Source organism: Sylvia atricapilla, chromosome 4, assembly GCF_009819655.1.
Source record: "Sylvia atricapilla isolate bSylAtr1 chromosome 4, bSylAtr1.pri, whole genome shotgun sequence".
Lineage (NCBI taxonomy): Eukaryota > Metazoa > Chordata > Aves > Passeriformes > Sylviidae > Sylvia > Sylvia atricapilla.
The window spans coordinates 72,155,345-72,171,120 of NC_089143.1; the positions used below are offsets into that span (position 1 = coordinate 72,155,345).

The 15,776-nt window shown below is 39.4% G+C and overlaps 2 protein-coding genes across 2 annotated transcripts in view; one reads left to right on the forward strand and one right to left on the reverse strand.

Annotated features, from left to right (window-relative positions):
* The window catches only part of SYNPO2 (synaptopodin 2), a 295,612-nt gene that overhangs the window by 112,509 nt on the left and 167,327 nt on the right, over window positions 1-15,776 (forward strand). The gene's annotated exons all lie outside the window — the stretch shown is intronic.
* Window positions 1-15,776, reverse strand: part of PRSS12 (serine protease 12) — a 30,919-nt gene that overhangs the window by 11,294 nt on the left and 3,849 nt on the right. Inside the window, exons 2-9 of the mRNA XM_066316920.1 lie at window positions 12,561-12,640; window positions 11,692-11,830; window positions 9,686-9,864; window positions 7,982-8,132; window positions 5,125-5,303; window positions 4,789-4,930; window positions 3,674-3,879; window positions 597-738 (exon numbers count right to left, since the gene is read on the reverse strand). Coding sequence (XP_066173017.1) covers window positions 597-738; window positions 3,674-3,879; window positions 4,789-4,930; window positions 5,125-5,303; window positions 7,982-8,132; window positions 9,686-9,864; window positions 11,692-11,830; window positions 12,561-12,640 — 1,218 coding nt within the window. The remainder of the gene's footprint in view (window positions 1-596; window positions 739-3,673; window positions 3,880-4,788; window positions 4,931-5,124; window positions 5,304-7,981; window positions 8,133-9,685; window positions 9,865-11,691; window positions 11,831-12,560; window positions 12,641-15,776) is intronic.

Below are 15,776 nucleotides of genomic sequence, written 5' to 3' on the forward strand. Positions count from 1 at the left end.
CAGGTCCATGTGTTAAATGAAGCTTATTCAAATTACTGTCATGCAGACTGGAGCCATAATCCCTTGTGTAAAGTTTCATCAGATCTTCAAGCTACATCAAATCTAGCCAGATGGGTAAATGAAGCAAAAACTCAATTAAATTAGGAATTCAGTAGCTGGTGTGCCTGAATCTGAATCTGCAGTCATCATATCCACACCTCATGACAGTGGACACTGACCTGGTTTTGAAACTAATATGACAACTAAAATTTTGTATCTAATTAATAGATTAATAATTTGGAATGTTTCTTCTTCTAATGAAAAATATTTACTGACTTGCATTAACTTGCATTTCTATTGCCAGTCAGACTGACTTTTGAATGCTAACATTCCCATTCCCAGTTATGCTATTTAATGAATATTCCTTTTGAAGACATAGCCTTACTACTTTTCATACAAATAGAAGGGATATATTTTTCTAAAAGAAGGCCAAACTGACAAGTTTTGAAAGACATACATTATCTTATTAGACATCTTTGTGGTATTTGGTAGCAGAAACTTAAGATTTTTAGATACAGAAAAGGTAACTTGAGAAACAGCTTAATGAGCTTTCTTACTTGTAGCCAAGCTGTCGGCAGACTACAGCTGCATCCTTATCAGACCATCCATCATCACAAATTGTGCCCCACTGGCCATTGATAAAAATCTCCACACGTCCTTCCTTCTTATTCTCGCCATCCATCAGCCTGATGGGAGGACCTGGGAATAAATGTCTGCTGTCAGCTCACAGCAACAGAAGCAAGAATTGGTACTTTGAGTTACTTTCATTATATTCAGTACAATCGATATATAAGTTCAACGAGCCTTATATCAGTGGTTAAAGAGTCATATTCTTCCTGGCCGGCAAAAGGAAGCAGTGTGTACAAATTACAAGACAAATACTAAATACTTCTGTACTTTACTCTTCAGAGTTCATCTGATGCCTTCATTCTATGCAAATCTGTGACATGGTTGAGAAATTGACCACAATTATATACAAAGAGGTAGAAAACGCCTGAGATACCTTCGATGTGATACCCATACAAGCTGGACAGGTTTTCCTTCCAGAAACGTTAAGGGTGAATTTAACTCTATCTCAGTCCATAAACTCATTCTCAAACTGGTTGCTGCTGCTCCTCCTAACCACTGTCTCAGCAAAAATAGTGCAGCTTTGTGTTGAACTTCAGCTATTCCTTAGCACTATACACATTGTTCTGCAGCATGTTATTCTAGATTCTTTTTCTAGCGATTTAAATTGATTGTTTATTCAGATAGATTCATGATATGAAATTTCACTTATGTGGATTAGTCAGAGTTAGCTGATCATGGTTTCTGCAGCACTTGGCCTGTAGTTAAGTTTTGACTCATTAGGCAAAGTACATACTTTAATTCTTACTCTAAAATTCCTTTATAGACTGCATGCTATGCAAATACCCTTAAAACAGTTATGAAATCCTCAGTGGCCTCTTTATAATGTTCAAGGAAGAATCACCTTCTAAATCTTTTTATATGGCATTCTTTATAATCTTTAATATACTCATGAGAGTTGCTTCATAGAATAATGGAAAAGACTTCCTCATTCTTCTAACCTGTCCCTAATCTTTTCTAAGTATGTGAGGATGAGGAATTACTTAATTGCACTCTTAAAGCAGTATTTTGAGATATCTGCACTTGGTATGTAATTCAGATTAGTTTAGGGTAAGAATAACTTGTATATATCAAACATGAATCTGGTCAGCACTAGTTAAATCTGGCCTAAGTCATTAAATGAGTAGGGAAATACGTGAAGATAAAATCCAAGTCTGTTTGCTTCCAATGTAATTTAAAGCATATGGTTTGTGTTGAAGTTGATGCTGTCTGGACAGTTACATGAATTAATAAATTCACCAACATTCTGTTTACCTATGCTGTTGTGACCTTACTGAACAAATGTCATTATTGTAGCGTATCCTATCTCTTGTTTAGTGTGTCTTAATATCTGTGTTTCCTTAAGTCCTATCATCTACTAATTTCTCTATTTTTTCACTGAATTTATCCTTATGGGAAAAAAAATGCTTTTTCAAATGCTGGGACATAAATGGTAACAACACTTTGTCCACTTTCCAATTAGAAATCTTCTAGGAAATGTCAGATAAACTGTCTTATTTTCTTGTTGAGCTGTGTTCTGGAAAAATACAACTTATTACTTAGGGAGAATTATACTTCTATTAACCAGATAGAGGCATGGAATACTAATATTTTATTGTCTCATCTTCTTGTGGTTTAGAAAACACACGTATATATATTTATGAGCACAAAATTAATACAGCATTCTGGTAGTGGGGATGTGAGAATGTTACCATATGGATGTATTTAACTGAACCAAACTCCTTCAGCAGAGATATTTTATAGGAGTTTGAGCAAAGCGGGACAGATGGTTTGCATCTGTAAAGACAGCAGTTATTGGTTTGAATTCCTGTTATTTTTGGTTTGAGAAAATCCTTTCTAACAAATAGGATTTGATAAATGTACTGCAACTTCAAACATTCATTGGATGGTGAGAAGGCTCTATAGAATGAGCCTGTAAAGAGGGAGAGACTCAGAATGTGGAAGTGCTGAATGTTGTTACAAGTAGCAACATTGTGCAGTAAATCCATGTTGTAGTTTGTGGGATAAACCTTTAGTCTCTGATTTCCAGGAAAGAGGCGTATAATACCAATTTCAAATGCAACTGAAATATTCTTGGGTAAGCTAAATGGCATTGGCAGCGATTTTCTAAAAGGCTACACACTGACAAGCTACACACTTTGTGTAGCAAATTGAAAAAAAATGAAACTTTTTCAGAATTGCTGTGCAACCCATTGTTCCCCTGTAGTTTCTGCTGTGCATATCTCATAGCCAGAATTATTGTTTAATTGTCTACACGTGGATTTAGAAATCTTTGGAATTTATTTTTTTATATTTGGTTCTACAATTTCACTGTGTAATTGGTATTTTTCTGTCATTTCTTATCAGTGTTTTTATTCTCTTTATTTTCATACAAGTTTGTAGGCTTTTGACATTGGAACTGACTCTTTTATCTGGGTGTGTAGTGTCATTCTGTCCTGGTCAGCAAGTGGGGCCCATTTACCCAGACACATAAAAATGACAGGCAGTAGTAGCACAGAAATAGTTTCATGCTTCTCACCTTTCCTTCTTGCTATCTCTGAACTTCCCTTCTTCCCCATATCCCTTGTTTTGGATTGTCTGGATGCAAAGCCATAGGAGGGTGTACTATTGATTTGTATTTCTCAGTGGTCAGGTGTATCTCCAGCATTTGATGCCGAGCATTACTTGGAGGTTGAGAAGTGCCAAGTAAAGTCAGGTACACCATCAGGAAGTGCTGAATGGGTCCAAAATCTGGTGGAGACTGCGAGAACGGCATCTCTGGAATGTGACTTTGTTACCCTGCAAATCTGGGTTGAGCTTTAATGTGCTGGATGCTTACATTCTAAACAAAACTTGATTACTTCCTGTGATGTTCAGCAGAAAAGTAAGGCGTTTTCCCCTTCCTGTTCTTTCCTTGCACCCATCTGACAAATACTAGGATTTTGAGAATCCTTAAGTATCCTGTACTTTGGTTGGATCTGTATCCAAGCCATATTCATAGTGTGACTTTAGCAAAGAGCTCCCTTACCAAGCAAGCGCTTGTGGCTGTCGTTTTCTGGGTGGCAGATGAGTCTGACATCCTCCTGATGGTTGCAGTCGTGCTTCCCCCACTCCCTGCGGGAGCACTGCAGGAGGTTTGTCTCCTTCCCGGAGCAGATCACATCGTCCAGCCAGATGGGCCCGGAGCTTCCTTCTGAGGGGCTCTCTTTTTCCAGACCTGCACTTTTTCCAGACCTGCACAACACAGAGGTATGGTTTTGTCCACAGTGATCGGAGGACACATGATGCTTAATATGAGAAAGGAAAGTGATATTCCTGAGGAAATAAAGATTTCTCAAGTAGGTTCAGTTAGCATTAAATTCAATGACAGCACCATATGCTGCCTTTTCAGTAATTTTTTTTTTAAGGAATTAATGTTACATTAGTACAAACTTAAGAGTGCAGTACCTTTGATTAAGGCTGCTCTTCAACCAAGCATATGGCTGGCTCAATGACTCTGAGGCTTTAAGCATGTTCTTAGTATTCTATATACTTTTAAATGTCACAGTCTGAGACAAAATCCATTTTTAAATGTCAGCTGTTACAGTTTGAAGGCAAGATAACAGTCACCTCCTGAGAGTGTATCTTTGTAGCCACAGGTCAGTAGGAAAAGTAGGGAAGAGTTGAATGCATGATACAAATGGGATTTTTCTAAAATACCTTTCAATACATAACTGTTCCAGAGCCACACTCTAGGATTTTCTGGGGTAGTGCAGAAGGACTTACACCTTGAAAATGTCTTTCATTAATAATGATTGTACAACAAGCAAAGATTTAGAAGAGTCAAACTTTTATAGGCAAAATAGAGATCAAAATCAGTTTTTCCCTATAGCACATGCATGGATCTCACCAGAAAATAATTGGAAGGAACTCGGTGAACAAAGGCTGCTAAGTCACATTTGTTGAAGGTTTTTCTACCTAAATCAGGGCCTATATGCCTCTGTGAGACTGAGGGAAGCAGTCTTTAATGGATTTTTAAGTTGGTAGTTTGTTTGAAGCACTCAGCTAAAAAGCAGACTCTTAAAATGGGGTTCGTGTATGGTTCATGTGTTTGTCATCATGGTGAAGTGACAGAGTCAGATAGCCAATATCAAGGAGCCTTACTTAAATCCCAGCTGCCAGCAAACCACCTGCGTGTTCAGCTCTGTCCAGCCGTCATCGCAGACCGTGCCCCACTGCCCGCTGTGATAGACCTCCAGGCGGCCCTCGTGGCTGCCCTTCCCTCCTGTGAGCCGCAGTGCGCCCTCTGTGCCGAGCCAAGGGAGAACAGAAACAAGGGTCAGGCATTCTGAGAGCTCCTTGTTCTAAAGCACAATCAGTAACACCGCCTTCGCTGCGGCCACTCCGTGTTTTGTGCACACTTTAGGAGTTCTCTCTCCAGAGCTGTGAGCTCTGCCCGTGTCCCGTCTTTTTCTGTGTGATGATTGATGAGTGAAGTACCTGTGAGAGGTGTGCAGGAAACACCAGCATCCTCTTTGTGGCCACAGTTGTGTTCTCGCCAGGAGCTTTTTGGGCACTGCTCTATGGAGAGCTCATTTCCCGTGCACCGCACTTCATCCAGCAGCACGGGGCCGGAGCCTTCTCCAAAGTACGCCTGGCTCCAGGCCTTGGCAACACCCCTGGGGAAATGAAGGGGCACTCGGTCAGGACGAGTTCTAACTTTCCTGGGAGAGACTGCAGATGTACAGCTTGGGGATGAGGCTTCTGAGTTTAGTATTCATTTCGTGTCTATATATCGTAAAAATAATCCAATATATATTTCTAAAGGGCCTTCCACCTGTTGTCCTCAAAGCACATTAATCAAATACCCAGATGAGGCAGATAATGCGATTGTTCCCTATTGTGAAAACCACAGCAAAAAGATCTGAAGTGACTTGACAAGTGTCATATCACTCATCAGCAACAGAAATAAGAACAGGAAGCAGACCAATGACTAGCCTTGTATGGGGTATATTCTCTATCAGCAGAAACGATTTTAAGCACAAAAGACTCAGTTGATTGTTTTAGAATTACAGAAATTATGCAGTGTTTAACCCTTTGTCATCTATCATGATTTTTTAAATTCTATTTAAAATACCATTTCATATATAAATGTTTGCCATGGTTTGGTTTCTTTCTACTCAGTGCTTTTTCTGTTTCTATATTCACTCCAGTTTGAAATGGCAAGATTGAAATGTCTAAATGTCTAAATGGACTGTAATGATTTACCTATCTAAAGCATTACTTTAAATTAAGCATCTTGTTTATTACTTAAGCATCTTTAAATTAAGCATCATTTAAAAAGCATCTTGTTTTTCCAGTGTATCTGATAAAAATGCTGGTAGAAATGTATAGAAAATATTAAGGAAAAAATCCTTATTCTTTAAGCAGCTGGCTGAAATCCAATCGATAATGATGGACTGCTCTGAAGGCTTTTACTGTTTATACCATATTCCAGTAAGAGTCTCTGGAGCTAGGCAGAGACAACACATCCCATCATTATAACCAGGAGAATTTGTGTGAAATAAAAATTATTAGGAAATCAAATAATAAAAGAAGTTTTTTCCCACCAATTAATGGTAGATTCATATTCTGGAGTTTTATAGGAGTGTACAGAAAAGTTGAAGTGGTGTGGGAAGCTACTGAGTGAGAAACTTTACTTTTACAGTTTCTGGCACGTTACCAGATGGTTTAACAGTATGCAAATTTAGATTATTTTTAGTACTTCAGAACTGGTCTACTGCCACTGTTGGTAAGATTTCACTTCATATAAATTAGCATGCTTGTTGTAACATCTTGCTTACTTGAGAAATTCTGTAAATCTCTAGGCGTATTGCAAACAGACTTAGCGGGTTTAGCACCATCTTAATACAATTTATTTACTCAGAAAAACGAATCAAATTAGAAGCATCACAGAACTGCTGTTTGTGATTATTAAATATAAGTAATAAAAAGTTTTAGTGTAAAGAGTAAGGAGGCAGGCTAAGAGCATTACTCTTGTCATTAGTATACAGAAATGCAAAGCAGAGCTTAGTAACTCCCCAAACCTACTAATAGCAGCCCAGTTCAAAAGCAGGAAAAGCCTGCAAGAGGCTAGACTTTCCATTAGGTATTCCCAACTGAAAATGTGCAGCAATATGGAAATACAACATAAAATAAGCTGGGGGGAAACAATCTGATATCAGAGAAGCATGTTGGTTCATATAGTGGCTCAGCAAGAGATCTACAATATTTTTAACTAGTCCATGGTTCTCATCATTCTGAGCTAATTTGGGTGGCAAACGCAGCCCAAGGCCCCAGTTAAAAAACAAGTACACTCTGGGGACCCCTCCATCAATGCCACAGAACTTTCTGCCTTCAGCACCACTTCTTTCAGTTCATCGTAGTCCCAGCAGGCTTCAACAGGCAAGTTCTGTTCCAGTCCCCTCTGCTTTACCTGCTCTGATTTACCTCCTTAGTTCTCATCCAGACTGTCTCAAACATAATCCCCTTCTCCTGCAGGGGATACAACTCAAATCTTCTCTGCTTCTTGCTCCTAGTTCTTTCCCTCTTCTACCCCACTGGCCTTCCTTCCCAGTTGTCCTCATCTCCTTCCTCTCTGGTCCAGCAGTTTTCCTCTTAGTCTCCCACCTCTGCAGCATTTTTCAGCAAATACCAATACTTATCTTCTGTGGGGTATGAAAAATCCCTCTCAGCTGTTAAGAAAGTGACACAAGAAAATCCTGTTCTGCTGCTGTAGCTGCATGCTTAGTTCAGACAGAATCACTGACAAGCTTCACTGTCAAACCTTCAGACAGATCTCTAGCTCAGTATACGCAAACTGACAATCTTCAGAAGACTCGTGATTTAAACAAATCTAGAGAGATTCTCACAGGCATGCCAAAAAACATACCCCTCCTGACAATGCAGAGTTCTTGTGCCAAAGCCAGGAGATGTCAGACTCCGCAGTAAAATGGATCGTAAGGATTTGAAGAGTCAAAAACTTTCTTTTCTTCACCTACAGGTTTGGATTGAAACTTTACAGGAATTGTAGTGAGTTTCCACTACAAAGTTAACATTTATTCTGAGACATTCTTTATCTGTCCGGCCAAAGAGACAAAACTGGCCCTATCATATGACACTGAAAACTGGTTCCAGGGAATAGAAAGTAATGTCACTGTACCTGAATCTTCTAGAAATAAACTTAGTTACTGCTCCACAATATCAGTATGATTTTAAAGGAGCATTTTTTGACAATTACGCTTCTCCTAGCTTCAGCTTTGGGTCTGATGATTCTCCTGCTTTACTGCTGGAGTAACAAACATGTAGAAAAACAAACCCAAGGCCAAGCTGCCGACAGACAACTTCAGCATCTGCATCATCCCACTGGTCATCACAGACTGTGCCCCACTGGCCACCGTGGTAGACTTCCACTCTTCCTTCGTGGGCATTGCTCCCACCAGCCAGCCGGATGGGAGTGAAGACAGGGCCTGGGAGCAAGCACAGGGCATAGAACAGGTCATTCACATCCTAAAATACCATTCTGATAGTAAAGAAAGAGGAGGACGGCTTAATGGTTTCTCTGACATCACTCAAGGACCACTTTTTCTACTTAGATGGAAAACCTGAAAGTAACTTGAGTTCCCTTATGCTTCACTCTCACTAGCTGAAAAATCTTACACATAAAGTAACTATATTGATCTTGAATTACCTGAGTGTCAGAGCATTCACAGACACTTAGTACTGTAAGGCCAAATACTGAACCAGTCAGTGGAGCTACCTTTCTACAAGAGCAACATCGGGTAAAATCTGAAGTAAGAGGCAAAAATTATATCATGGACACAGAAACATCTTTGGGTTTTCTCATTCCACTCGAAAATCCAGCCAGAGCAGTGAAATCTCTTTAACTGTGGAGCCTCACTTGAATTGTGCAACTATTGTTCCCTTCTGGCTTCCAGTCTTTTAGAATCAATAGCTCTCTTCTGGTGTACCAAAAAACTGTCTTGAAAGCATCACTGGTGAATAAATCTGTAATAGTGGAAACAGTTTAAAGCCATATAAAACCCCATAATTGCTGTAAAGTGAACAAGGTTATTTTAAAGTTTCCCCATATCTAACATCCAAATGATTTAAATTTGAGTAATTTTTGTGTAACTTCCCAACCAATTAATGCTAATAATTAATCTAATTCTTGGTTATAAAAAACCCCAAAACAACAGTACTGAGGACATTTCTCCAATTTCATATTAGTGCGTCACTGATACGAAATATGGGGGGGTGCCTGTCTGTAAATATTTTAAAAGGCTAGTTGCAATAGAACCTGCAAAATGTGAAAACATTTACACTTTTCAGTTTCTTTTAGACAAAACTCTCTTGCTTTTGTTTTTTTCTCCTAGTTTGAAAAGATTCTCCCTTCCCTCTACTAAATAGTTTTCTAAGACCAAAATGTTCTTTTAAAAGCCATTTATCAAAATATTGCTCATTATTAATAAAGCTTTAGGACAAAAATGCACCCACCTTCTTTGGATAAAGACATAGGTAGGAGAAGAAAGGCAGCACAGAACTGGTTGCAGCCACATATTTTGGTTTCAGCTGAAGAGATTGGCATTGGCCAGCATTGCCAGCCCAGCCCTCCTCGAGGCAGCATTATCTTAGATCTGATGGCATGCCTGCCCATTTAGTTAGCATGTTGATTAAAATAATATCAAATACTTAAAAACCATTAACGATACTTGCTTTCCTAATAATACAATTCTGACCAAAAAAAAGTGGGGAAACAATCCTCATTTTACAGCTAGAGATTCTTGCTACTTTACTCTTTCTCACAACCTACCTCTGAAACAATTTGTTGTTGATTATGGAAAGAGTTGTTAAGCCAGGTGCTGCTTGAGGCATTTGAAGCAGTTCATGATACAATGATTCAATCTCTGTAATCCATTCCAAGAAATCTTAGCACTTTTTTCTAATATAATAATGCCTAATTATTAAAACTTCTGCTTAAATAAAATAAGGACTTGAGAAAAGCATATGTATTTTTTTTTACCCAGGGAGGAGCTACATGTGACAGCAGCTGCCATTTTTTGAGGACATGTCCCATCTTGCCAGGTGTCTTTTTCACATAACAGTATATTTTCTTCATCACCACGACAGCGCACTTCACTCCAGAAAACAGGGATAAGGCCTAATCCAGAGAAGGGTATGTGTTTTGCTGTACCTTTTTCCCTGTAAAAATAATCAGGATAGGGCATCAAAGTGGGAGGAAGGGAAGTGGGAACATTTTCTCGTATATAAAACTTGGAGTAGAAAAGAAAGGCCTTCAGTAGTGTGAAGTCATCACATTTTCATACAGTTCAGCATTGTCTTCTGCACAAAGAAAAGTAACAGATGTGACCCAGTTCTCACCATTTTGTTGCAGGATGTTTTAGTACAATGACTGTGTTGCTGCAGAGCCAGCTACAGTCCTGCTCTCCCAGTTCTTAACTACAAAAATCAACACAGAGTCCACAGTCCACAGGTGAATCTACAGTCCCAGCCCACAGTTACAGTTTGTAATTGCAGTTACAATTCCAGGAGGGGTAATGCCACCAGATCTTTCTCCCTTATTGTGTCCTTTACTCCACCAAGACTTCCATGCTCTGCCCATGAATCCCATGTATCGTGGCTGTGATGGCAGGGCACTGCAACCACCTCACACTCCTTTAGATCAGGCCTCCATCCATTTTTCTCTATTCAGCCATTCCCATCCACCCAGAACATTGTATAAACAGCTCCCTTGCCTTCTCATGCTGCATCTACAGCAACACTTACAGAGCCACCTTGCCTTCCTTGAGAAGCACAACAAATTTCAAACAAAGCCCAAATATGGTGATAGCAAAGGAGCACCTCGTGAGTTCACCTGTTTCAGCTACTGTTTGCTTGGGGCTTTTTTGGCCTGGGTTCAGCTTGGAGCCATTTCTGTTGAAAAGATGAAACCATTCACCCATATCGCTGAACTGCTTTTGCTAACAGCGGCCTCGTTCAGCTGAAATGTTCAGGGTATGGAAAGCAGATAGGACTCACATGAAAATGAGGGAAGGAGCCACTGCACGTAGACAGCTGAAGTCATAAGCAAAATCACAGATGGCTGAACTTTTATCTCATCTAATCCTTGTATTTTTATAAGTTGGCATGGTGTGTCCAGATTAGTAGTGAACATTATAAACCAGCTTAGATTTAGTTCTGGCTAGCAGTCTTAAGAAGTGGAATAATCATTAGGAATGTCACAGTCCAGGTCTGCTGTAAAAGCCTCTTACTGCTTGTAGCAAGTAAAACCACTGCTTTGGTATGTGAGTGAAAGAAATGTTAGAAAGGCAATAAAGGCAGCCAAATTATGCTAAAATGTGCTGTTGATTAACTCCATTCTGGCAGCAGTGGGAAGTGGTGGTCAGTGAGGACAGTGCAGGGACTTCCAACTTGTCCAGTATGGCTATAGCTCTAAAATGTTGCCATTTGCCAAAGACATAGGATGAGTTCCAAGTGTCATTTAGCATCCTGCAAAGGGTGATGACTAGGATAACCCTTGCCCCTGAGAATTAGCAATTTTCCTGCGATTAGGAGCCCATGTTGAGTATGATCCTAGCTACGTTTACATTGTTATAGATTCAATTACCTCACTGGAGCTGTTCATTGACCCTTAAATATATATGTGAAACCAGGATTGGGCCATGTAATTCTGGGGACATCTCCCAGATGTCCAGTAGAGCAGTTTGTGTTTGCCTGAAGCTTGCTGACCTGTTCACACATTTCACTTTGAAAGCAAAGCATATGCCATGGTCTGTTCCTGTCCAGATCCTGTCTTCAGCTTTCTGAGGAAATACCGATTTCCTCTTTGAGGTGTAATGCCACTGAAGCAAGCAGAGTATTCTGGAAAGAACAACTTCAGCATTCAAACACTTTCAAATGGAAAAAGCAATCATCAAACACGACAAGCCCTCAGGATTTACAAAGTAGATTGTCCTTTCTACGAAACATCATGAAAATTAGTTGATTTTTACTCAAACTGAAACTTACCCAAGTGCAAGCTGTCGACATACAACTGTGGCGTCATTATTGTCCCAATGGCTCCCACAGATTGTTCCCCAGATTCCGTTCGAATAAACCTCCACTGTACCTTCAAACTCACTCTTGCCTCCCCGAAGTCTCACTGACCCTAGTTACCAAAAATTAAAAATAAAACAATTACACCTCCAAGATATCTATTGCTAGGTTAATGCATCCCACACAAAAGACTCTGAACCTCATTTTCCCCGAGTTCTTGTTTCGTGGATACTGAGCTGTTTCCAAGAAACATTCTGGCACAACTAACATTCTCATACAGTGATACATGAATTGAGAGAACCCTTTTTTTACATGAGGAAAGCATTTTGCTCCTCATACTGAAACTGCGTCATATTTCTGATCCTTCTGATGCTACAGCTTAGTTCAAAATTTAACAAAGTATTTACAGACATGTAATTATTGGAATGTGATTTCCTCTACCCAAATGGGCAAAATATGTATGTATATATATATTTGTATAAAATATGCTATATTTTTATCTTACACAAAATTCCATTGACCTTAAGGGAATCAGAAAATAACCACATGGCCTGCTTAGCTTTTGCTCTCATCCATGTTACATTATGCATGTCATAGATGACAGCAGTTTATTTTAGCCAAAGAATGCATTTGTTCATACTTTTCTCAGACAGAAAAGCTCTGCATGTAGTTCTATTAATTCCTGAGAGGTCTTTACCAAATTCTCAGACAAAGCAAGCTAAAAAACAAAAGGAATTGTCTAAGAGAAGTGGGGAGGGGGAAAATGTTTCTTGAGCACCACAGAGAACAGAAATTCAAGAAAATTAGGAGATTTTGCATTTTTGTATTTACAGTAGTTTTACTTGAGATGTCAGATGCATCTACTGTTGAAGGTAGCCAAGTGCCACTGGCAAAGGTGTGGAAAAGCTGGTCATAAGGATAACTACACAGAAAAGAATCATGACAGAGCAGTAATTCAGCAAGAAACATTTCTGTTAAATTATCAAACATAGCCCAGCTGTATGAATTCATATTGCCTGAAATCCCAGTTAATCCATCTGCCTCTGTTCTGTGATCTACTTAGAAGCTACACCATCATCCAGTTTGCAGGGGTTTAGCAATGGGATGAAGATACTCAGCCTTTGTGCCTGAATTTCATGGTGTCTGTGTTCATCTTTGTGTAAATAATAATAATAATAATAAGTAGATCCACTTTTTCTTCTCAGCTTCTGTCCTGGGTTTAGTTCAGTGTATTTTAGAAAACCACAAAGCCAAACAACTGCCAAATAACTCGAGGAATTAATTAACCTCATGTTTGGCTTGGCATGTTCCTCTTTGCCTCCTATTCACTTTCTCAGCAGTAACTTACTGTGCAGTAAATTACAAACTACATTTATTCAACTCATGTTACAGAGTGAGCTATCATTCCTGAGACAGGATTATTACTGAGTCAAATATAACTACACTGTAGACATGTTGCACATCATTTATGCCTTTGCCATCTTTTTTTCTTTGTGTTTTTCTGTATGTGTCATAGACAGAGTCTGGAATTCTGTTTATTTCTGCTCTTCACCAGACTTCTGTATAGACTATTATTTTCACTTGAAATGTCAACTGCACTCATAGCAAAGTGATTCCTGACATACCAGAAAGCAAGTTTGAAGATGTCATCTCCAAAAATAAGTTTATTTTAGTGCATGATTGCTTACAGTGCTGCATGACACCTACTGAAATCAATACACTGCTTCCTGAGTACACATTACACAAAGTTTCTATTCAAATATTTGAATAAGGGAGTACTTGAAGAATTACATTCTCTTCTAAGGTCTCCATGGCAGAATTTGGCTCACTCCTCTTTCTGTATTTACAGATTTCCCAATGACAGTGGTGGAAGAACCTAGTCATGTACACACAGCAGAACATACAAAAGGATTGCTAGAGGTATTTTTGTAACCTATTTTAAATATTCTTGATTTTCACCTGTTAAGTTAATCTAGAAAGAGATAAAAAGCCTATTTTTACATGTAGGTAATATTAAACCTGCCATTTAATAGAGGTAACCAAATATATGGTATGTGCACTTTGAAGTATCAACCTCTGCCATATGGCCAAGTCATAATTATGTAGCAAACAAATCAAAGGGCACTAATGAGGAAATTATTTCTGTTGTTTACTCAAAATGTTGCAGTATTCAGATACCTGGTAGTTATATTACCAGATCAAGAGATACATTAGTTACAGTAGTGACACCTCATAAAACAGAACCTCAACATCAAGACTTTCATTACAGTAGCTTGGTTTTTCTTTCCAGTGTATAAAACTCTGTCTTCATCATGATGAAACACAGCTCTGTGTGAATTGATCCTAGGGAATTGCAGTATAACAGCATGATCTGCCTTTGTGTGTGTTTATGCTGTATTACCAACTATCTGTGTCAACTATTAACACTATTATCTGTTAATATTTTAATTGCAAGATAGTCAGTGTTTGCATTGTAAAGTTACCAGGAAACACATTTCCACTGGTTAAGTCTACTGCTTTTCCAACATAACACCTCAAGCACGCCAGCACGTGCCTGCACAACAACTCTGCAGAATAACATCTGCATTCCCTCTGAGAAAACGTGTCTGGTTTAAGTGTATGCACTGGAGGCTCTAGGTTTCTGGAGTTAGAGGTACAGTAGCATCAGAGGTATAGTAGCTGTCAGAGGTATAGCAGCATCTCAAATTTTTAAGCTATAATTTTTCAGCTCTTTTGGTTGCTGAAGAAAACGAAACCTGTTGGGGGTAGAGCTAATGCAGTAGTATCTACTCTTTCTGCTCCCCACCAGTTCAGTATGGTGTCAGACCTCTGCTTAAAGTGCTTATCAAACCTACCCTGCCTCAACACAAAAACAGAGAACAGCAGGATCCTGCCCATGGCTCTGCCCTCTTCAGCACTGGTCAGGAAGAGGGAGGATGAGGAGAGGTGACCTGACCCCACAATAGATAGAAACAAGGGCACAGGACACAAAGCAGGCCTATGAGACAGCCCTACTGTGGTCTTAGGACAGATTGAATTCAGCCCTTGAGTAAAAAATACAGTCTGCTGTCTTGACAGAAACGCCTTCATTTCTAAACACTCCGAAAGTCTGTATGCATTTACTGTAATTGTGTTCCAGCTGAGGTTACTGATGATCAGTTCCTGTTGTTTACATACAGTCTGGTAATTTTAGTTGTCCTGGTATCTGCCCAAGTCAGAGTCTTTCCTATCTGCTGTCACTGTTGAAAGGAGATTAAGTTATACTTGCAAATGCAACGAAGTAAGGGTATCCAGTGGGTGCTGCTGAGACTTGCTCCAGAACACCTGCCATGTAGGCTGAAGATGAGACACTCAGGAAAACAGGGAGAGGAAAACCACCCAGTCAACTTTTAATTAACTACAAAAAGCTTCAAAGGAATTGCACTGTTGTGCTTGGCCTCTATTCCTATACGTTCTCCTGTGTGGAGATGCTTGAGTAACCTCAAACCCTCTTCTGTTTTCTACATTTTACTGGGAACAAGCATTATTACTGTGTGGCTGAATTGCAAATAGAATGGGAATCACTTCCACTTGTGCTGTATGTGTTAGTGCTGCAGCAGTGGTGTTTATGGTATTGGCTAAAGGGGTGCCATAGTTTCCTGGTAAACACCTGTCCAAAGGTTTGCAATTTGGCCATAAATGTCAGCTGGGAAAACAGGAATCAGAAGTAGAAATTGCCTATGCCTTTCACCCTGCTGCAGTGTGCTCTGAAATGGCAGATTTAAAGCAAAGCAAAAGAAGTCATTTCAGTTTTGGGAATCTGTAAAAACAACAAATAGTTTTATTTCTGCTCAAATGTCCAAGGTGTTCCAATGTGGGATAGTGCTACAGAAAGGCTGTGCACTGACAATTCATCTCTGTTGTCTTGGAGTCAATTAGGTCAGTCCAAATTGACATTAGGCATGAAGGTTTCCCATTGATATGTGCTCCGGGACCACACTGTAACTTGGAGTGTTTAGAATACATGGGGATGATCCCTAATACATATAAAAGGGTCTATCCCAGTTTCAGAATGAAAC